General features: G+C 39.6%; 1 protein-coding gene across 1 annotated transcript in view; it reads left to right on the top strand.

Moving 5' to 3' along the window:
* The window catches only part of LOC128700864 (ribosome biogenesis protein BRX1 homolog), a 39,545-nt gene extending 22,216 nt beyond the window's left edge, over positions 1-17,329 (top strand). The window contains exons 4-6 of the mRNA XM_053794325.2: positions 9,641-9,898; positions 11,020-11,114; positions 13,755-17,329. Of these exons, the coding sequence (XP_053650300.1) occupies positions 9,641-9,898; positions 11,020-11,114; positions 13,755-13,943 (542 nt within the window). The 3' untranslated portion in view covers positions 13,944-17,329. The remainder of the gene's footprint in view (positions 1-9,640; positions 9,899-11,019; positions 11,115-13,754) is intronic.
* The last annotated feature ends 2,390 nt before the right edge of the window (positions 17,330-19,719 follow it).

The following is a 19,719-nucleotide window of genomic DNA, read 5'->3' on the forward strand; positions in this document are numbered from 1 at the left end:
TGGTTTGGTCATTTAGAGAGAATGGATCAAAGTAGAATGACTTGGAAAGCATATAAATCTATAGGGGAAGGAAAGAGGGGTAGGGGTCGTCCTCGAAAGGGTTGGAAAGAGGGGGTAAAGGAGGTTTTGTGGGCGAGGGGCTTGGACTTCCAGCAAGCGTGCATGAGCGTGTTAGATAGGAGTGAATGGAGACGAATGATACTTGGGACCTGACGATCTGTTGGAGTGTGAGCAGGGTAATATTTAGTGAAGGGATTCAGGGAAACCGGTTATTTTCATATAGTCGGACTTGAGTCCTGGAAATGGGAAGTACAATGCCTGCACTTTAAAGGAGGGGTTTGGGATATTGGCAGTTTGGAGGGGTATGTTGTGTATCTTTATAGGAGGGGTGTTAATGTTGCAGTTTAAAAACTGTAGTGTAAAGCACCCTTCTGGCAAGACAGTGATGGAGTGAATGATGGTGAAAGTTTTTCTTTTTCGGGCCACCCTGCCTTGGTGGGAATCGGCCGGTGTGATAATAAAAAAAAAAAAAAAAAAAAAAAAATAATGCTTCTAAACTGTTGTATTCTGAGCACCTCTGCAAAAGCAGTGATAATGTGTGAGTGTGGTGAAAGTGTTGAATGATGATGAAAGTATTTTCTTTTTGGGGATTTTCTTTCTTTTTTGGGTGACCCTGCCTCGGTGGGAGATGGCCGACTTGTTAAAAAAAAAAAAAAAAAAAATTTTGCAAATGGGTTGATAGTGTCCATGTACCAAATTGAAAGTGATTATCTAAAGTGGACATGAGATATAAAAATTAAAAAATAAATTAAAATTGTTATAACTTGAAAAAGTTGTTTATTCTCCTTTTAATATGTGAGAAACCAGAGCATCATGTTTACCTGGAGAGAGTTTCGGGGGTCAACGCCCCCGCGGCCCGGTCTGTGACCAGGCCTCCTGGTGGATCAGCGCCTGATCAACCAGGCTGTTGCTGCTGGCTGCACGCAAACCAACGTACGAGCCACAGCCCGGCTGATCAGGAACTGACTTTAGGTGCTTGTCCAGTGCCAGCTTGAAGACTGCCAGGGGTTTGTTGGTAATCCCCCTTATGTGTGCTGGGAGGCAGTTGAACAGTCTCGGGCCCCTGACACTTATTGTATGGTCTCTTAATGTGCTAGTGACACCCCTGCTTTTCATTTGGGGGATGGTGCATCGTCTGCCAAGTCTTTTGCTTTCGTAGTGAGTGATTTTCGTGTGCAAGTTCGGTACTAGTCCCTCTAGGATTTTCCAGGTGTATATAATCGTGTATCTCTCCCTCCTGCGTTCCAGGGAATACAGGTTTAGAAACCTCAAGCGCTCCCAGTAATTGAGGTGTTTTATCTCCGTTATGCGCGCCGTGAAAGTTCTCTGTACATTTTCTAGGTCGGCAATTTCACCTGCCTTGAAAGGTGCTGTTAGAGTGCAGCAATATTCCAGCCTAGATAGAACAAGTGACCTGAAGAGTGTCATCATGGGCTTGGCCTCCCTAGTTTTGAAGGTTCTCATTATCCATCCTGTCATTTTTCTAGCAGATGCGATTGATACAATGTTATGGTCCTTGAAGGTGAGATCCTCCAACATAATCACTCCCAGGTCTTTGACGTTGGTGTTTCGCTCTATTTTGTGGCCAGAATTTGTTTTGTACTCTGATGAAGATTTAATTTCCTCATGTTTACCATATCTGAGTAATTGAAATTTCTCATCGTTGAACTTCATATTGTTTTCTGCAGCCCACTGAAAGATTTGGTTGATGTCCGCCTGGAGCTTTGCAGTGTCTGCAATGGAAGACACTGTCATGCAGATTCAGGTGTCATCTACAAAGGAAGACACGGTGCTGTGGCTGACATCCTTGTCTATGTCGGATATGAGGATGAGGAACAAGATGGGAGCTAGTACTGTGCCTTGTGGAACAGAGCTTTTCACCGTAGCTGCCTCGGACTTTACTCTGTTGACGACTACTCTCTGTGTTCTGTTAGTGAGGAAATTATAGATCCATCGACCGACTTTTCCTGTTATTCCTTTAGCGCGCATTTTGTGCGCTATTACGCCATGGTCACACTTGTCGAAGGCTTTTGCAAAGTCTGTATATATTACATCTGCATTCTTTTTGTCTTCTAGTGCATTTAGGACCTTGTCGTAGTGATCCAGTAATTGAGACAGACAGGAGCGACCTGTTCTAAACCCATGTTGCCCTGGGTTGTGTAACTGATGGGTTTCTAGATGGGTGGTGATCTTGCTTCTTAGGACCCTTTCAAAGATTTTTATGATATGGGATGTTAGTGCTATTGGTCTGTAGTTCTTTGCTGTTGCTTTACTGCCCCCTTTGTGGAGTGGGGCTATGTCTGTTGTTTTTAGTAACTGAGGGACGACCCCCGTGTCCATGCTCCCTCTCCATAGGATGGAAAAGGCTCGTGATAGGGGCTTCTTGCAGTTCTTGATGAACACAGAGTTCCATGAGTCTGGCCCTGGGGCAGAGTGCATGGGCATGTCATTTATCGCCTGTTTGAAGTCATTTGGCGTCAGGATAACATCGGATAGGCTTGCGTTAATCAAATTTTGTGGCTCTCTCATAAAAAATTCATTTTGATCTTCGACTCTCAGTCTGGTTAGCGGCTTGCTAAAAACTGAGTCATATTGGGACTTGAGTAGCTCACTCATTTCCTTGCTGTCATCTGTGTAGGACCCATCTTGTTTAAGTAGGGGCCCAATACTGGACGTTCTCAATTTTGATTTGGCATAGGAGAAGAAATACTTTGGGTTTCTTTCGATTTCATTTATGGCTTTTAGTTCTTCCCGCGATTCCTGACTCCTAAAGGATTCTTTTAGCTTAAGTTCGATGCTTGCTATTTCTCTGACCAGTGTCTCCCTGCGCATTTCAGATATATTGACCTCTTTTAGCCGCTCTGTTATTCTTTTCCGTAGCCTGTAAAGGGAGCGCCTGTCTCTTTCTATTTTACATCTACTCCTCCTTTTTCTTAGAGGAATAAGCCTTGTGCATACATCGAGTGCCACCGAGTTAATCTGTTCTAGGCATAAGTTTGGGTCTGTGTTGCTTAGTATATCTTCCCAGCTTATATCGGTTAGGACTTGGTTTACTTGGTCCCACTTTATGTTTTTGTTATTGAAGTTGAATTTGGTGAATGCTCCCTCGTGACTAGTCTCATTTTGTCGGTCTGGGGCTCCACGCATACATGTCTGAACCTCAATTATGTTGTGATCTGAGTATATTGTTTTTGATATGGTGACATTTCTTATCAGATCATCATTGTTAGTGAAGATGAGGTCTAGTGTATTCTCCAGTCTAGTAGGCTCTATTATTTGCTGGTTTAAATTGAATTTTGTGCAGAGATTTGTGTGAGATTTCATCAGAGCTGCCTCCTGGTGTTATTACTGCAACAATATTATTTGCTATATTCCTCCATTTTAGGTGCCTTAAGTTGAAGTCCCCCAGGAGCAAGATGTTGGGTGCAGGAGCTGGAAGATTTTCCAGACAGTGGTCAATTTTTAACAGCTGTTCCTGGAATTGCTGGGATGTTGCATCCGGAGGCTTGTAGACTACCACAATGACTAGGTTTTGGTTCTCGACCTTTACTGCTAAAACTTCCACTACATCATTTGAGGCATTAAGCAGTTCTATGCAAACAAGTGACTCTGCAATGTACAGCCCCCCCCCCCCTTTTGCCTGTTCACTCTGTCACATCTGTATAGGTTGTAACCTGGGATCCATATTTCATTGTCCAAGTGATCCTTTATGTGGGTCTCAGTGAAAGCCGTGAACATTGCCTTTGCCTCTGCAAGCAGTCCACGGATGAAAGGTATTTTGTTGTTTGTTGCTGGCTTTAGACCCTGTATATTTGCAAAGAAGAATGTTATCGGACTGGTGGTATTGTTGGTACTGGGGGGGGATTTTTTTTCCGGCATTAGTATCTGTATCTGTTGGTTTGGAGTGGAGGCCATCGACTGTGGTTCCACTCCAGGAATGACTGGATTTGGTGTACGATTTCTGCCATTTCCTGCCAGTTTTTTTTCCTTCCTGGCACTAAAAAACCTCTCCCTCTTGAGTGGCTGTGGCTACCCAGGTTTTCCCATGGCCTGGATGTTTTGTATCTTTTTGTCCCCTTTAGATGGTATGCCTGGCAATTTAAGTTATAGCACAGTCTTTCCTGTACTGAAGAGGTACACATTTCAGGGTGAAAAAGCTTACAGGAAGGGAGTTTGCATTTTCCTGTTGTCATATGGGCATGGCATTTTCTAGGGTGGTCATAGTTGCATGTCCCATCTGTTTTTCCAGATTTCCCATGCCAGCAGATACTGAGTGCATAGTATGTGCACAGGCTTGGTTTCCGCTTGCCTTGGGTTTCTGTGACTGTATTCCCTGTTGGTGCATGTTTCCCTGTCTTACTTCTATCCTCCCTAGCACCAACAATGGAGCTCCCACCAGTTGTTTTTGGTAATTTATCCTCACTATTGCTATTGGAGTCCTCTTGTTTGCTATTTCCTGCGGTATTTCTAGTTTGCAATATTGGTTTTATCTTATCTTTGACTACACTTGTTTCCCTACTATGGCTCCTGTCCCCTATGAGGTCATTTATATGTATTCCTTCCTGCGTATAATTCCCGACTACCTGGACAAAATCTCCAGCTTCACCATTACTGTCTCCCAGGACAGTATCTCCAGCTTCACCATTTCTGTCTCCCAGGACAGCACCTCCAGCTTCACCATTACTGTCTCCCAGGACAGCACTATCAGCCCCACATTTACTGACTACCAGGACATCACCTCCAGCCTTACAGTTTGTGACTACATGGCCAGTATCAAGGGCAGTACCATTCAGCCCAGACTTTTTATGTTCCCATCTGTTGTAGAAAGCTTCCAGGTTTTCTATGAAAGCAGCTTTGATGTTGTCCTCTTTTAATACCCTTGTGATTTTAGTCCACAGATTTTCCTCATTTGGGCATACCCAAAAACACTTCTCTGTTTTAATACTGCTTGTAGCTAGTTCTGGGATATCTGCACAAGGGGCGTGACACCAATTTCCACAAAAATGACAATTTATCCATGTGGAAGCCCGTTTGTTTGACTGACCACAGACTACACACAGCTTCATAATGATTTGAATGGTTGATTTACTGCAATTCTACTAGCAACCTCTTGAATATTATATTAATAACCTTAAATGAAGCTCTAGCTATTTGTATTTCTGTTTCTAACTCTTTTTGTATATTGGACAGCTTACCGTCACGTTCCTGATTTTTAATGTTTGTGTTTATAAGGGCGCCTACAACCCCATCCGTTTACAGTCTGCTTTATTGTCCAACGAAACTGTTTGAAACCAGTCCCGGGTTCGGACCAGTCAAGGGTTCGGACCAGTCAAGGGTTCGGACCAGTCGATCTGCTCTGATCAGTGGGTCACTTATTTAAAACATACTGGTCGGTGATTTGAGCTAACACATGAAGGATCTACTGGAAATTATCTACCCGAGTAATATGTGATTTGACTGATGCAAAAGTATAACTTGCGTGTTGAAGAGCCGGTGATATCTGGCAGCTCCTACAATGACGAACGGTCGACCTCCACCCTTGTTTATCAATCGCTGTATCTGGCTTTTCTATTTTTTTTTTTTGTCTCCACCACAATAAATGCTATATTATCACTATAGTTGACTGGTGCAAATTTTGGAGGAAGGACGCTTTTTCTGTAGTAATAATTGCTTCTCGTTGTGTATATTGCGACCGCTGGTAACTACAGGTTATATGAAATTCACAGTAACGTCTCGTATTTCAAGAAAAAGAAACTAATGAAAGTCACTCCACTCCACTAAGTACCATTATAATACTGGTTAGTTGCTACTACAACACTGTATTCTGCTATTCACTGGTATCACTAGATTATATACGAGTACACTAGCAAGCCAGGAAGATTTTTAAAAACAGCTGACCTGTGGTAAGTTTCTGGCGACTTCTGGCACCTGCCTCTATAGGCTTATCACTTCATTTACAAATTCACCTGTTTTCAAATGACACTTTAGCCTTTATCATCAATATACTAGGGAGCCACTGTAGTATACACTATACACTATGTATACTCAATGTTATCAGGGAGACTTTCTTTCCTCTGACACGAAAAGTTCAATTATTATTATTTTTTTCCACACGGGACACAGGCCTATGATTCCCCTCTGGCAGTAAACTCTGCTAGGTAGTGCACACTAATTCTCCTTTTTTGACTCAGTATATAATGTTTTCCGCCCAAGATTGGTTCCAGGCGCTAGAGGGATGTATCGTATAGGATTGATGACACTAATTAAAGTTCTAGCACATAAGAGCGACCGTGAAAACACGAGATAACCCGGAGCACAACCTGTAGTTAAAGATTATGTGTAAGTCTGCCAGTTTGTTAGTAACCTACAAAAAATTTGTTGTAAATTTAGAAGATGGGGATGTACAATACTCAGTAACAATACAAGGCTTGTTTTTAATGATCCAATGTGACATGTTCAATTATTATAATTATGGGGGAGCGCTAAACCCGTAGGATTATGAAGCGCATGTGGGGGGGGGGATGGGAAGCATTCAGGCTCAATTCAGGGAACTGGAGCACAGATCCAACTCCCTAGATCAAGAGCCCCTCACCAGCATCAAGGAACCTCCCTTGAAGGGTGGTATGTTCAAGTTTTTGTACAGAATACAACATAAAGAAAAACCTGTAAACTGATGGGTACAGTGCCCAGTATGCTGAGGAATATTTTAATGCCTGAAGGTACTTTTTATTATTAATAATATTATTATTACTACTGCATTATTATTATTATTATTATTATTATGACAGTAGTATTATTAGTACTAGTATTCTTTTTTTGGTCACCCTGCCTTGGTAGGTTGTGCCCATTGAGTTAAAAAAAAATTACAGTACTATTATAATTTATTATTATTATCAGAAGCATTAAGCCCAAAGGGGTCATGCAGTGTCTTAAGATAGTAGGTAATCTGGTTCACTTCAAGAAAGATGAGGTCCAGTTCCTTGAATGAAAAGCCCATTACTGGCTTCAAGTGGAACAAGAGTTATAACACAGTAGAACCGCAACTTAACCCTTTTAGTGTTGCGACTCCTGCTTTCAAAGTTGCTCCCAGGGTCAAAAATTTAAAAAAAAAAAAAAAAAATATATTTTATCTTATGAAATGATAAAGAATCTTTTTTCAAAAGGTAATGAAACCAAAAGTACAAAATTGGATGGAGAACTTAGGGAATTATGCTCTCGCAAAGTTAGCTGTCTTGGCGATATTTACACATCGGCAGTTTTGCCCAGTTTAAGCTCTATTTTTGGCCAATTCCATTGTATCCAATTGACCAAACTCATTGGTATTTCGCTTGTATTCCTTCTATTCTGTCGAATGAATACAATTTCACACAAAATTCAACAACTGCCAACTTCAAAATAGGGTCTAGAATAAACATTAAAATGGTATAAAATACCGACAGATTGTTAGGTAAGACACATATGCAACAGTTAGGTATCTTTATTTTGAAACGTTTCGCCTACACAGTAGGCTTCTTCAGTCGAGTACAGAAAAGTTGATAGAAGCAGAAGATACTTGAAGATGATGTAATCAGTCCATCACCCTTAAAGTTTTGAGGTGGTCAGTCCCTCAGTCTGGAGAAGAGCATTGTTCCGTTGTCTGAAACAATATGAAGTTGAAGTGACAGGATGGAGCCTTTTATAATGCCAGGAGGTGAGACGTAGGTTGCGTTGGGAGGGCAGGTCCCTCTCAAACCCAGCCGTTCTCACTTGTAGAGATTGTCGAAGTTGATGGTCTGTACCAAGATACAGACCATCAACTTCGACAATCTCTACAAGTGAGAACGGCTGGGTTTGAGAGGGACCTGCCCTCCCAACGCAACCTACGTCTCACCTCCTGGCATTATAAAAGGCTCCATCCTGTCACTTCAACTTCATATTGTTTCAGACAACGGAACAATGCTCTTCTCCAGACTGAGGGACTGACCACCTCAAAACTTTAAGGGTGATGGACTGATTACATCATCTTCAAGTATCTTCTGCTTCTATCAACTTTTCTGTACTCGACTGAAGAAGCCTACTGTGTAGGCGAAACGTTTCAAAATAAAGATACCTAACTGTTGCATATGTGTCTTACCTAACAGGGTCTAGAATAAACAATGTAGACATTCCTAGCACTAAATAAACATTTCCTCTGCTCCTTAGTCACATCACCAGGCCCCTATTATATTACGCTTGCTTTTAATTTTGAATTTTTTTTTTCACAAAAAAATAGAAAATTTACTTTTATGCACACTACTATATTGTTGTAATAATTGTGTAAATAATGTCATTTCATTTCTCAATGCATATTAGGCTGGCTAGATGGATGTGTAATGGACAAGTGACCTGTACTCTGGATTATCGGCAAAAATCAAACATTTCCGCTACTTTGAGCTCAATTCCAAGCTACTTTCAGTCCTGAAACTAATAAAAATCTTCTCTATTTCTGTAATATATCTTCCATTTTATCAAATGAGACTAAAACACTGGGAATATATCCATAAAAACCATACAAAAATACATTGCAAAATGTGTTTTAAACCAAAAAGTTCCAATTTTTTTCTCATGCACTGCATGCTACAGGATTTTTTTATATGGTGCACATTTATTGCATAGACCCATTCTCTCATATCTAGGCCCAAATTTACCACTCACAAATTATCTGAGTGAGCGGTGCTCATGGCATTATACTACAGGACTGACACTAGTGTCAAAGCTGTGACACAATGGAACTGACACTGAAAGGGTTTAGAATGAGTTGCATTCCTGTTTCAACTTACAAGCAAGTCATGTACAATCCTGAACTTATTATCCAATAGAAAACAACAGTATAAAGAATGTGTCATAGATGTTTGTAACTGCAGATCTCTATGCATAAGCCAGTCTCTCTCTCTCTCTCTCTCTGTCTATCTCTCTCTCTGTGTCTATCTCTCTCTCTCTGTCTATCTCTCTCTCTCTGTCTATCTCTCTCTCTCTGTCTATCTCTCTCTGTCTGTATCTCTCTCTGTCTATCTCTCTCTGTCTATCTCTCTCTGTCTATCTCTCTCTCTATCTCTCTCTCTCTCTCACACACACACACACACACACACACACACACACCCCTCAGGAGCTTGGACTCGACCCCTGCAACCTCTACTAGGTGAGTGTACACACACACACACACACACACACACACACACACACACACACACACACACACACACACACACACACACTCACACACTCACACTCTCTCTCTCTCTCTCTCTCTCTCTCTCACACACACATACACACACACACACACACACACACACACACACACACACACACACACACACACACACACACACACACACACACACACACACACACACTCACACTCACTCTCACTCACTCTCTTTACCAATCATCATAATTAAAGTGTTTGTAAGTTGGAGTCCTACCATAATGAAATAGCTTCATGGGCTTCTTATTACTATACGTATTGAAAATTTCCTCTCAGAGTGTGAAACTTCGTAGAATTTCATAGAATTTTTTTTTTCAAACAAAACTATAATTGTTGTCTTATGTTCTTAATTTTCAGCACACACCATGAAAGAACTCAAGATGACTGGCAATTGTCTAAAGGGATCAAGACCATTCTTAAGTTTTGATCCTGCCTTTGATGAACCCCATTGGTCAGTGATGAAGGAGCTTTTTGTGCAGAGTTTTGGTACCCCAAACCACCACCCAAAAAGCCAACCTTTTCATGACCATGTTTTAACTTTCTCCATCCTAGATAATAAAATTTGGTTCCGCAACTATGAAATATTAGGAATGGATGGGAAGCTCTCTGAGATTGGTTAGTGGTTTTATTACTTTTGTTCAGTTTTTTAATTCTAAGTATTGTTCTTCCTTTATAATGAAAAGTTAGTGTAGCTCTGCTTTATTAGACAACAGTCTCCAGAAGTTGCAGGAAATTTGCATTAGAAAATAAAATGAAGAGTCCTGTTTTATGGCTGAAGAATTTAACTTAATATGAAATTAACTTGATAATCAGCCACCTTTTAACTTGCCACAGATTTCTGTCTCGAAACCAGTTTTCCTGTAAGTTATGCCTCAGAATACTGGCTGCTTCTGTGACTGTGACTTAGCATACTAATTAAAAATATCTTAGAAGATAGCTGACTTTGAGAAGGCTGTTTGTACTTTACATGTGTAACAGAAGAAAGACTAATTTTTTGAAATTATAAACGAAAGTTATATTAAATGTCTATAAAGTAGATGAGATTATTATTATATAAATGTAGAGGCTAGAGGAGAGAATTGTTTTAATGTAGACTTGTGAAATATATTTAGGGGCTTAACCACAAAAAGGGATTATTTTTAATATTATTATTATTATTATCATTATCTAAACTCATGGAGTTCATGGGAATGGGAGATAGTCAGGTTTGATCTGAGGATAGAGATAGGGTAACTCCAATTCCTTGAATCAAGAACTGTTCACCAGTATAAGAGTAAAATGAAACCTGCAATTGGTGAATGGGTTCATGTTGTATTTCTTGTCATTCAGTGGTAGAAGCTCAAACCTTCATTCACTAATCACGACCCTGTCTGGCTCATGAACAAAAGACAGGAACACTAGAATGGGTTCATGGAAATTTGAAAATAAAAGTAAATTACTGATTCATTTCATATCTTAGATGGTTTGAATCTGTGATGGACCATGTATAAAATTGAGCATATGATTGTTTATAGGAATCTGATGAAACACTGAACTAAACTAAGGGAAATATTTATCCACCCTTCAAGTAGTGTAAATTTTCAGTAAATATAAACTAAGTTGGGAGTACATTGTATTTTTTTTGTGTGACAGTGCAACTTGTATACCATTTAGAGTAAAGAGGCTAGTGGATAGTTAGATACAGTAGTATAAAGAATGATTGGAGATATATTAATATGATCACATTATTTTCACAGGTCCCAGATTTGTTCTAGACCCGATTAAGGTGTTTGATAGCAGTTTTGGAGGAATTACTTTTTGGGAGAACCCACATTTTATAAACCCCAATGTGGTAAGATAATTGGCCTTTTGGTTTTGCATAGATAAATTATGTTTTGTATACATCTCAGCTAGTTATCCACTGTAACAAAATCTGTGCATTAAAATAAGTTTATATTTTATCCATTTTCTGTTAAAAGCTTATTTATTTACAAATTTCATTTATAAAGAGTAACTCATTGCCTATAAAGAACCAAAGTGGCTCCACAGTGATAATCTTAAATTAATTCCAGCATAAGAAAGTAATTTGAGTTTGGCTACCTTTTAAATTTTTCTTAGCAATTTTACTAACATTTATAGTGGCAAGAAATTGTAGTTTAAAAGTTGCTTATTCCACTGAGGCTCATGCTTTCACTACCAGACACTATTGCACACACATTAATTATCATGTGAAACTGTTCTACTCTTCACTTTTTTAGAACCCCATCTGTAAATGGTAAACAACCAAAGTGATATCATGCATCTCTGTCTAAGGCCTACTTTCACTGTGAAGTAATCTCCCTCTCTGCTACATACCTTAACCTGAGCCTCATGAAAACTTAATTAACACCTTTCAGTAACCTACCACCTTTTCCATACACTTGCAACATCTGCCACATTGCTTCCCTATCTAATGTATTTTCTAAATCCATAAAAGCAACAAAAACTTCCCTACCTTTATCTAAATATTATTCACTTCAGTGTAAACACTTGGTCTACATTCCCCTACCTTTTCTAAGTCCTCCTCCATCTGCAATTTATTTGTGCTAAAACTTTTATCTATAGTGAATACTACCTAAAGCCTGTCACCAACCAATCCCAGAGGGTTCTCTGATTATTATTAGTTTCTGCCTAATAACTTTTAACCACTTCATATTTGGCAGATGACAAACTCGACTGTCTCCGCATTGCTCTTACAGGATGATAATTTTTCTTTATATTTTGGAATGCTGACGTGTTCTTCATGCTTAGAATGGTTTTTCTGTTTTAAAAGGTTCTAGTCACACTCCTTAGTTTATTTATTTATTTTTTTTTTTTCAACAAGTCGGCCGTCTCCCACCGAGGCAGGGTGACCCAAAAAAGAAAGAAAATCCCCAAAAAGAAAATACTTTCATCATCATTCAACACTTTCACCACACTCACACATTATCACTGTTTTTGCAGAGGTGCTCAGAATACACAGTTTAGAAGCATACACATATAAAGATACACAACATATCCCTCCAAACTGCCAATATCCCAAACCCCTCCTTTAAAGTGCAGGCATTGTACTTCCCATTTCCAGGACTCAAGTCCGACTATATGAAAATAACCAGTTTCCCTGAATCCCTTCACTAAACATTACCCTGCTCACACTCCAACAGATCGTCAGGTCCCAAGTACCATTCGTCTTCATTCACTCCTATCTAACATGCTCACGCACGCTTGCTGGAAGTCCAAGCCCCTTGCCCACAAAACCTCCTTTACCCCCTCTCTCCAACCCTTTCGAGGACGACCCCTACCCCGCCTTCCTTCCCCTATAGATTTATATGCTTGTCATTCTACTTTGATCCATTCTCTCTAAATGACCAAACCACCTCAACAACCCCTCTTCTGCCCTCTGACTAATACTTTTATTAACTCCACACCTTTTCCTAATTTCCACACTACGAATTTTCTGCATAATATTTGCACCACACATTGCCCTTAAACAGGACATCTCCACTGCCTCCAACCGTCTCCTCGCTGCTGCATTTACCACCCAAGCTTCACACCCATATAAGAGTGTTGGTACTACTATACTTTCATACATTCCCTTCTTTGCCTCCATAGATAACGTTTTTTGACTCCACATATACCTCAACGCACCACTCACCTTTTTTCCCTCATCAATTCTATGATTAACCTCATCCTTCATAAATCCATCCGCCGACACGTCAACTCCCAAGTATCTGAAAACATTCACTTCTTCCATACTCCTCCTCCCCAATTTGATATCCAATTTTTCTTTATCTAAATCATTTGATACCCTCATCACCTTACTCTTTTCTGTGTTCACTTTCAACTTTCTACCTTTACACACATTCCCAAACTCATCCACTAACCTTTGCAATTTTTCTTTAGAATCTCCCATAAGCACAGTATTATCAGCAAAAAGTAACTGTGTCAATTCCCATTTTGAATTTGATTCCCCAAAATTTAATCCCACCCCTCTCCCGAACACACTAGCATTTACTTCCTTTACAACCCCATCTATAAATATATTAAATAACCATGGTGACATTACACATCCCTGTCTAAGACCTACTTTTACTGGGAAGTAGTCTCCCTCTCTTCTACACACCCTAACCTGAGCCTCACTATCCTCATAAAAACTCTTTACAGCATTTAATAACTTACCACCTATTCCATATACTTGCAACATCTGCCACATTGCTCCTCTATCCACTCTATCATATGCCTTTTCTAAATCCATAAATGCAATAAAAACTTCCCTACCTTTATCTAAATACTGTTCACATATGTGCTTCAATGTAAACACTTGATCTAGTTTATATAAAAATAATTTTCTAGCATTTTATGCAGGCTATTTTTCTAAATTACAATTCTTTACAACATCTTAAAATTAATTTCACATTACTATAAGGATTATTTTCTTAATCCTTAAGAAACTGAATATAAAATTTTTTAACAGATGCGACGTGAGAAACGTAAGGTTGGGGCTTCCAAATACATTAAGAAAGTACATCAGAAAGAAGGCTTTAAGAGAAGAGCGCCCAAGGAGCCTTATCGTGGTGATCCCACAAACGAAATCTTTCAGACTAAGCCTCCAGAAGAAGCTACTAGTAGTGAAAAGCAACTTTTTATTCGTAAAAAGTTTTGATTTGGTTTTGGTTTTATTTCAGTGTTTTTCCAGTGACCTGATGATTTTCTCTTAATAAATGTTTAGTATTTTTCATCTACGGTGTAATGGTTATGGATCTGAGAACATTATTTTGAAACCAAATTAATCAAATGATGTTGCCCAACTACTGGGTATATACATGTACTTGAAAATATACCAATAGTTCCAATCCTATAATTAAACAATATGCTTTTTTTTTTTTTTTGCTCATTGTGATTTAAAAATACCTAGTTTAAAATGATAATTTGCATAGTTGTTGTGTGCACTACTTGTTGCAGTCATATTCATTGTTTCCACCTCTGCTTCATTTGTTAATCCAGACTGCCAGAGCAATTTTAGGCCTGTGATTTTTCACAGTCGAGGCTTGCTGTTTCTAATCTGTTTTCTAGGTTTTGGCCATCCTGGTATTCATGATATAGTAATGAAGTTAAATTATGTATATTCTGCAGTTCATTTTTCAGCCTCCTATAAGTGGCTGGTATTTCTCCACTTTTTGATGGCAGTGTAAAACTGCTCATGAATGTGTGCTGGAAACTCAAACATTTCATAAGAGTAAACCTAATTTTTTACTTAAATACCCTAATACACTTATTCTGGCTGCCCTCCGTGAGGTGCCTTCAACCCTTTCGTTGTCGGTCCCGTTATACAATGGTTTTGAAGCCAGTGTTGGTCCTGTAGTACAACGCCATGAACTCAGTTCAGATAAGCTGTGAGCGTTAAATTTGGGCTTTGATATGAAAGAATACGTCTATGCAGCAAGTGTGCACCATATAAAAAAAAATAATCCTGCAGCATGCAGTGCATAATGAAAAAAAAAAAACAAGTTTTTGGTTTAAAATAGGGACTGCTGTATATTTTCATATGGTCTTTATGGTTGTATTCTCGGTTTCTTGGTCTCATTTGATAGAAGATATAATACAGAAATAGAGATGATTTTGATTGGTTTCAGGACTGAAGGTAGCTTGAAATTGAGCTCAGAGTAGCGGAAATGTTTGATTATTGCCAATATTCCAGAGTATACAGGCGACGTCACTTATCCAATACGCGTCCAGCTTGCCAGTCTAATACTCATTTAGGAATGCACTGACATTATTTATACAATTATTATAATAATGCAGTAGTCTTCATAACAGTAAATCTTCTAGATCAAGAGCCCCTCACCAGCATCAAGGAACCTCCCTCGAGGGGATAAAAATTCAAAATGGAAAGCATGCATAATATAAGAATGGCCTGGAGATGTGACTAAGGAACAGAGTAAATGTTTTTAGTGCCAGGAATGTCTACATTGTTTATTCTGGACCCTATTTTTAAATTGGCAATTTTTGACTTGTGAAATTGGTCAAATTACTGATCACTATTGGGTAGTTGAAATGGGTAAATGGGCACTTTCTTCTCTCATTCAATAAAGGGAATACTAGCAAAAGAGCCGAGTTTGGTAGACGAACAATGGAATTAGCCAAAAATGGGGCACAAAATGGGCAAAATCGCTGATGCATAAATATTACCGAGATTGCTAACTTTGCAAGAGCGCAATTCAAAAGTTTTTCGTCAAATTTCGTACTTTCGGTTTCATTACCTTTAGAAAAAAATTCTCTCATATCATAATTTTTATTTTCATTTTGAAAATTCAACTTTGAGAGCAAATTTGAGATCAGGGGTCTTGACCCTGAAAGTATTAAAGCAGATTCCCATATACTGTGCAACACTGAATAATCCAGAGGTTTGTAAGTTTCAAATCAAAATTTAAAAAGGGTGGGGGTGGGGATATACCTGGTGAAAAATTTATATAGACTGGCTCTTAGTGGGTTCAGATCCTATTTTTTTTTTTTATACAGTAGTGTTTGCTGTATGACCCTGATGGTTTAGCACTTAATTTTGATTGTAATACAAGTGTTATGAGATTGCAAATCATATTTCATAATTTTTTACTTTACTGCTGCTGCAGTTATTACAGGCATGGGGAGGGCTTAACCCATAGGGGGCCATACAGTGCCTGGGGAAATTCAAGACATTCAGTCTTGATTCAAGGTCCAATTCCTTAGATCATGAACCCCTCACCAGCATCATGGAGGGGATGCATTGTTCTAAATTATATATCTTAGTTGGGAGTGTTCCCTCCATTAGTTTTGGTCGATACATCATCTGGAATTTATTATTACATTCAGTGAGCACTACCTGTAGGGGATCTTACAACACCCAAGGTAATAGAAGGCATTCAGACTATTCAAGGAATTGGGGCATAGGTTAATTCCTTACACAAAGTGTTCCTCAGATAAGATTTTGTTCAGATTTTTAACCCCAGAGTGTTAGCCACCCAGCATAATCCAAGAAAGGCAGTGTGTCGAGGGACTTGATTTCCGCTGGAGTCCTCAATCTTAAACCCCCCCCCCCCCCAGGATACACCCCACACCAATCGACTGACACCCAGGTACCTACTTGCTAGGTGAACAGGACAGCAGGTGTAAGGAAACACATCGAATGTTTCTACCCTGCTGGGAAGCAAACCTGGACCTTCAGTGTGTGAAGTGAGCTTTGACAGCCAGGCCAATGGGCATCAGGGAGCCTCCCTTGACGGGGGTGGGTGGGGGGGATAGTGGGTTTAGCGCATTATTATAATTTATTTCCTTGGGACAGATCTAATAACTCTGGTCCTCTCGAGTGCAGTGTAAATTTAACTGCACACACCCTTCAACCTTAAATATAGTCGTACTCTGTCATTTTGGCCTACGTCAAATTCGCCTTTACGCCACTTTTCTAGAGAATTTCAGTTCAGTGATCATTGCTTTATTCAGCAACATGTCAATTTTTTTGTTCATTATTCTTTAAAACGTATGACTGTGTTTTTAGTGTTCTTTAAAGTTTAGCAATAGTTATATTCTTTCACGAGCTATTTACACTTTACTGTATTTATCGTCATTTTAAGGCACATTTATTGGTTCCAAGAGCAGTGACATAACCCAGTTTACACCAAAGGTCGGGTTAAGTCACAGCTCTGAAACCAATTAATGACGTAGGGCAGGGATGACTGTTTGGCTTTGTTTATGGAAAATATTAAACTCGTAAGGTTCATAACACGTGGGAAACTGAAGGGGCGAGGGGGGAAAACGGGTCTGATATAAGGATGGGGAGAATAGTTTCAACTCCTTATCAAGAATCCTTCAACAGCATCAGAACCCCTTGAAGACCACTGTGTTGAGTTAGGCGAGTGCCCTGCATGTTTAGCAATCCTTGTGTGGTGCCTATGTAGTTCACTTGTCACCTGGGTCCAAAACAGGGACGATAATACCAAGAATCATCCACATCCAAGTACAGATAGATCAGGACAGAAGATATCTAACTTGCAGTCCATCTAAAAGTGACGGGAAGTTTTATAATCAACATTACAAAAAAAAAAAAAAAAAAAAAAAAAAAAAGCATTTTCATTACCCTCTTGAAAAGTATGCATGTACAGCTTAAAACAATTATTGGTCAGTGCTGAAGTTGCCAGAGTTAAAAGTTTGTGAAGGTGTGACCCTTGAGGGTTTAGTATTTAGTTCTGATTGTAATAATAGTGGATGTATAATAGGTTACTTTGTTAAAAAGTTAGGGTACATCCAAAAACAGTGCTCTCCAATACATAGTATTAATATGGACCCAGTTTAGTGCATTCCTGAAAACTATTCAAAAGTTAAGTGTCTGAACACATTCCCCATGGACATTAACATTTCCTCTTTACTACTAAAATTAGAGCCTAAAATTACAGATTATAATCAGATGTTCTAGTCAAATTTTTAATTAAACAGCAGTTACAAAATGGTATACTGTGTGTTGGTTAACAGTAAGGTGTGCCCATTTTCTGCTTAAAATTGAGTATCAGCTATGGTCATAGTATTGTTAACAGCATTAGCCTAAAATTTTCGTACTGTCTTATCAGTCAACGTGCCCAAAGTCCCACAGGAGGGCCAAGGACACCTGCAAATAAAGAACTGGGTGAGGTGCCCTTAGCTTATCCTTAGTGTCCAGGGATTATCTCTGGGATTGTAAGAGGGCCAGACACCCATATCCTGTCTAAACTAAGACAGTAGTGATATTTTCAGAGCACTTTTACTATGTAGGTCACCGAGTACAGTAAAAATATTTTACAAACGTCAACAAAATGAAATTAAATGAAAGCCGAGCATAAGCACTCGACACGCTTGTGTCAAGTTAAAACGAGTACAGTGGAACCTTGGTTTTCGACGACTCCTGTCGAAATTTTGCCTGTTTTCGTAGAGTTGACAATGGTCCGTACTGAATGCATCCACCTGCGTCACTACCCCACTCAAGCACTGAGTGACTTAGTCTGCCTTTGTTAATCGTTGAGCGAGCATCGCCCCGCACATTCAGCCAAAACATTTCTTTTTATAGAGCGCAACTGCTAAATAAGCCACCACGGGACTAAAGAAAGTTCCGAGTGCCAGCCCTTTGAGAAAGAAGGCAAAAGAAACAATAGAATTTAAAAAAGATGTCATAGCTAAGTACGAAAGTGCCATACGGGTGGCCGATTTCACCAGAATGTACTGGAAATCCGCATAAACAATCAGTTCCATCTTGGCAAAGAAAAAAAGAAATCAAGGAAGCTGATGTTGCTAAAGGGGTATGTGCTAATGAAACAGATTGCAAACAATCGATGATAGAGAAGTTGTTGGTGTGGACCAATGAAAAACGGTTAGTGGGAGATAGTGTTTTGGAGTATAAATTTGTGAAAAGGTAAGGTAGGTAGGTAAGACACATAGGCAACTTTATTCCGAAACGTTTCGCCTACACAGTAGGCGAAACGTTTCGGAATAAAGTTGCCTAACTGTTGCCTATACCATTTTGATGTTCAAAAGGTAAGGTAGTTGCATGTGGATCTCGTAAAGAAAATGCCTGGAACGATTGCTGCTGTTAGTGAATTTAAGGCCAGCAGAGGCTGGTTCGGTAAATTCAAGAAGCCATCTGACGTACAATGTGTTAAGGCTGCAAGTTCAGAAACGTGGCCGAAGAATTCGTTGATGAATTCAAGGAGTATGTAGAGGCTGAAAGATTCCTCCCCAAACAAGTCTTCAATTGTGACAAAACAGACCTCCTTTTGGAAGAAAATGCCAGAGGACCTACATCACGCAGGAGGAAAGGGCACTGCTAAGGCTAACAATAAGGCATGAGTCACGAGGCAAATTTTCATTGAGACAGTCAATGAAGTGTTTGGTCCGAGTGTGAAGAAATGCCTCTTGGAAAATCAATTGCCACTCTAGTGCCTCCTGGCAACGGACAATGCTCCTGCTTATCCTCCAGACTTTGAAGACCAATACCTAATACTGCTCATCCAGCCCATGGACCAGCAGGTCACTTCAAACTTCAAAAAAACTCTACCCCAAAGCAATGTTTCAAAGGTGCTTTGAAGTCACCTCGGACACTAATTTACCCTAAGTTCTGGAGGAATCACTTCAGTATCCTCAATTCCACAAGCCTTATAGATAAGGCTTGGCAGGAAGTGACTTCCAGGACGATGAACTCTGCTTGGAGAAAACTGGCCACAATGTACCCAAGAGAAGGATTTTGAAGGGTTCGAGGCTGACCCTGACGACTCTACGCCTGTTGTGGAATCTATTGCAACTTTGGGGAAGTCCATGGGGTTGGAGGTGAGTGGCCAGGATGTGGAAGAGCTGCAACAGATCAGAGCCGAGGAAATTGCTTCAGAGGAAGAGGGGAGAACGTGCCTTCTTCAGTGATTAAGAAAGTGTGCAAAGTGGAGTGA

The sequence above is a fragment of the Cherax quadricarinatus genome, chromosome 20, assembly GCF_038502225.1.
Source record: "Cherax quadricarinatus isolate ZL_2023a chromosome 20, ASM3850222v1, whole genome shotgun sequence".
NCBI lineage: Eukaryota > Metazoa > Arthropoda > Malacostraca > Decapoda > Parastacidae > Cherax > Cherax quadricarinatus.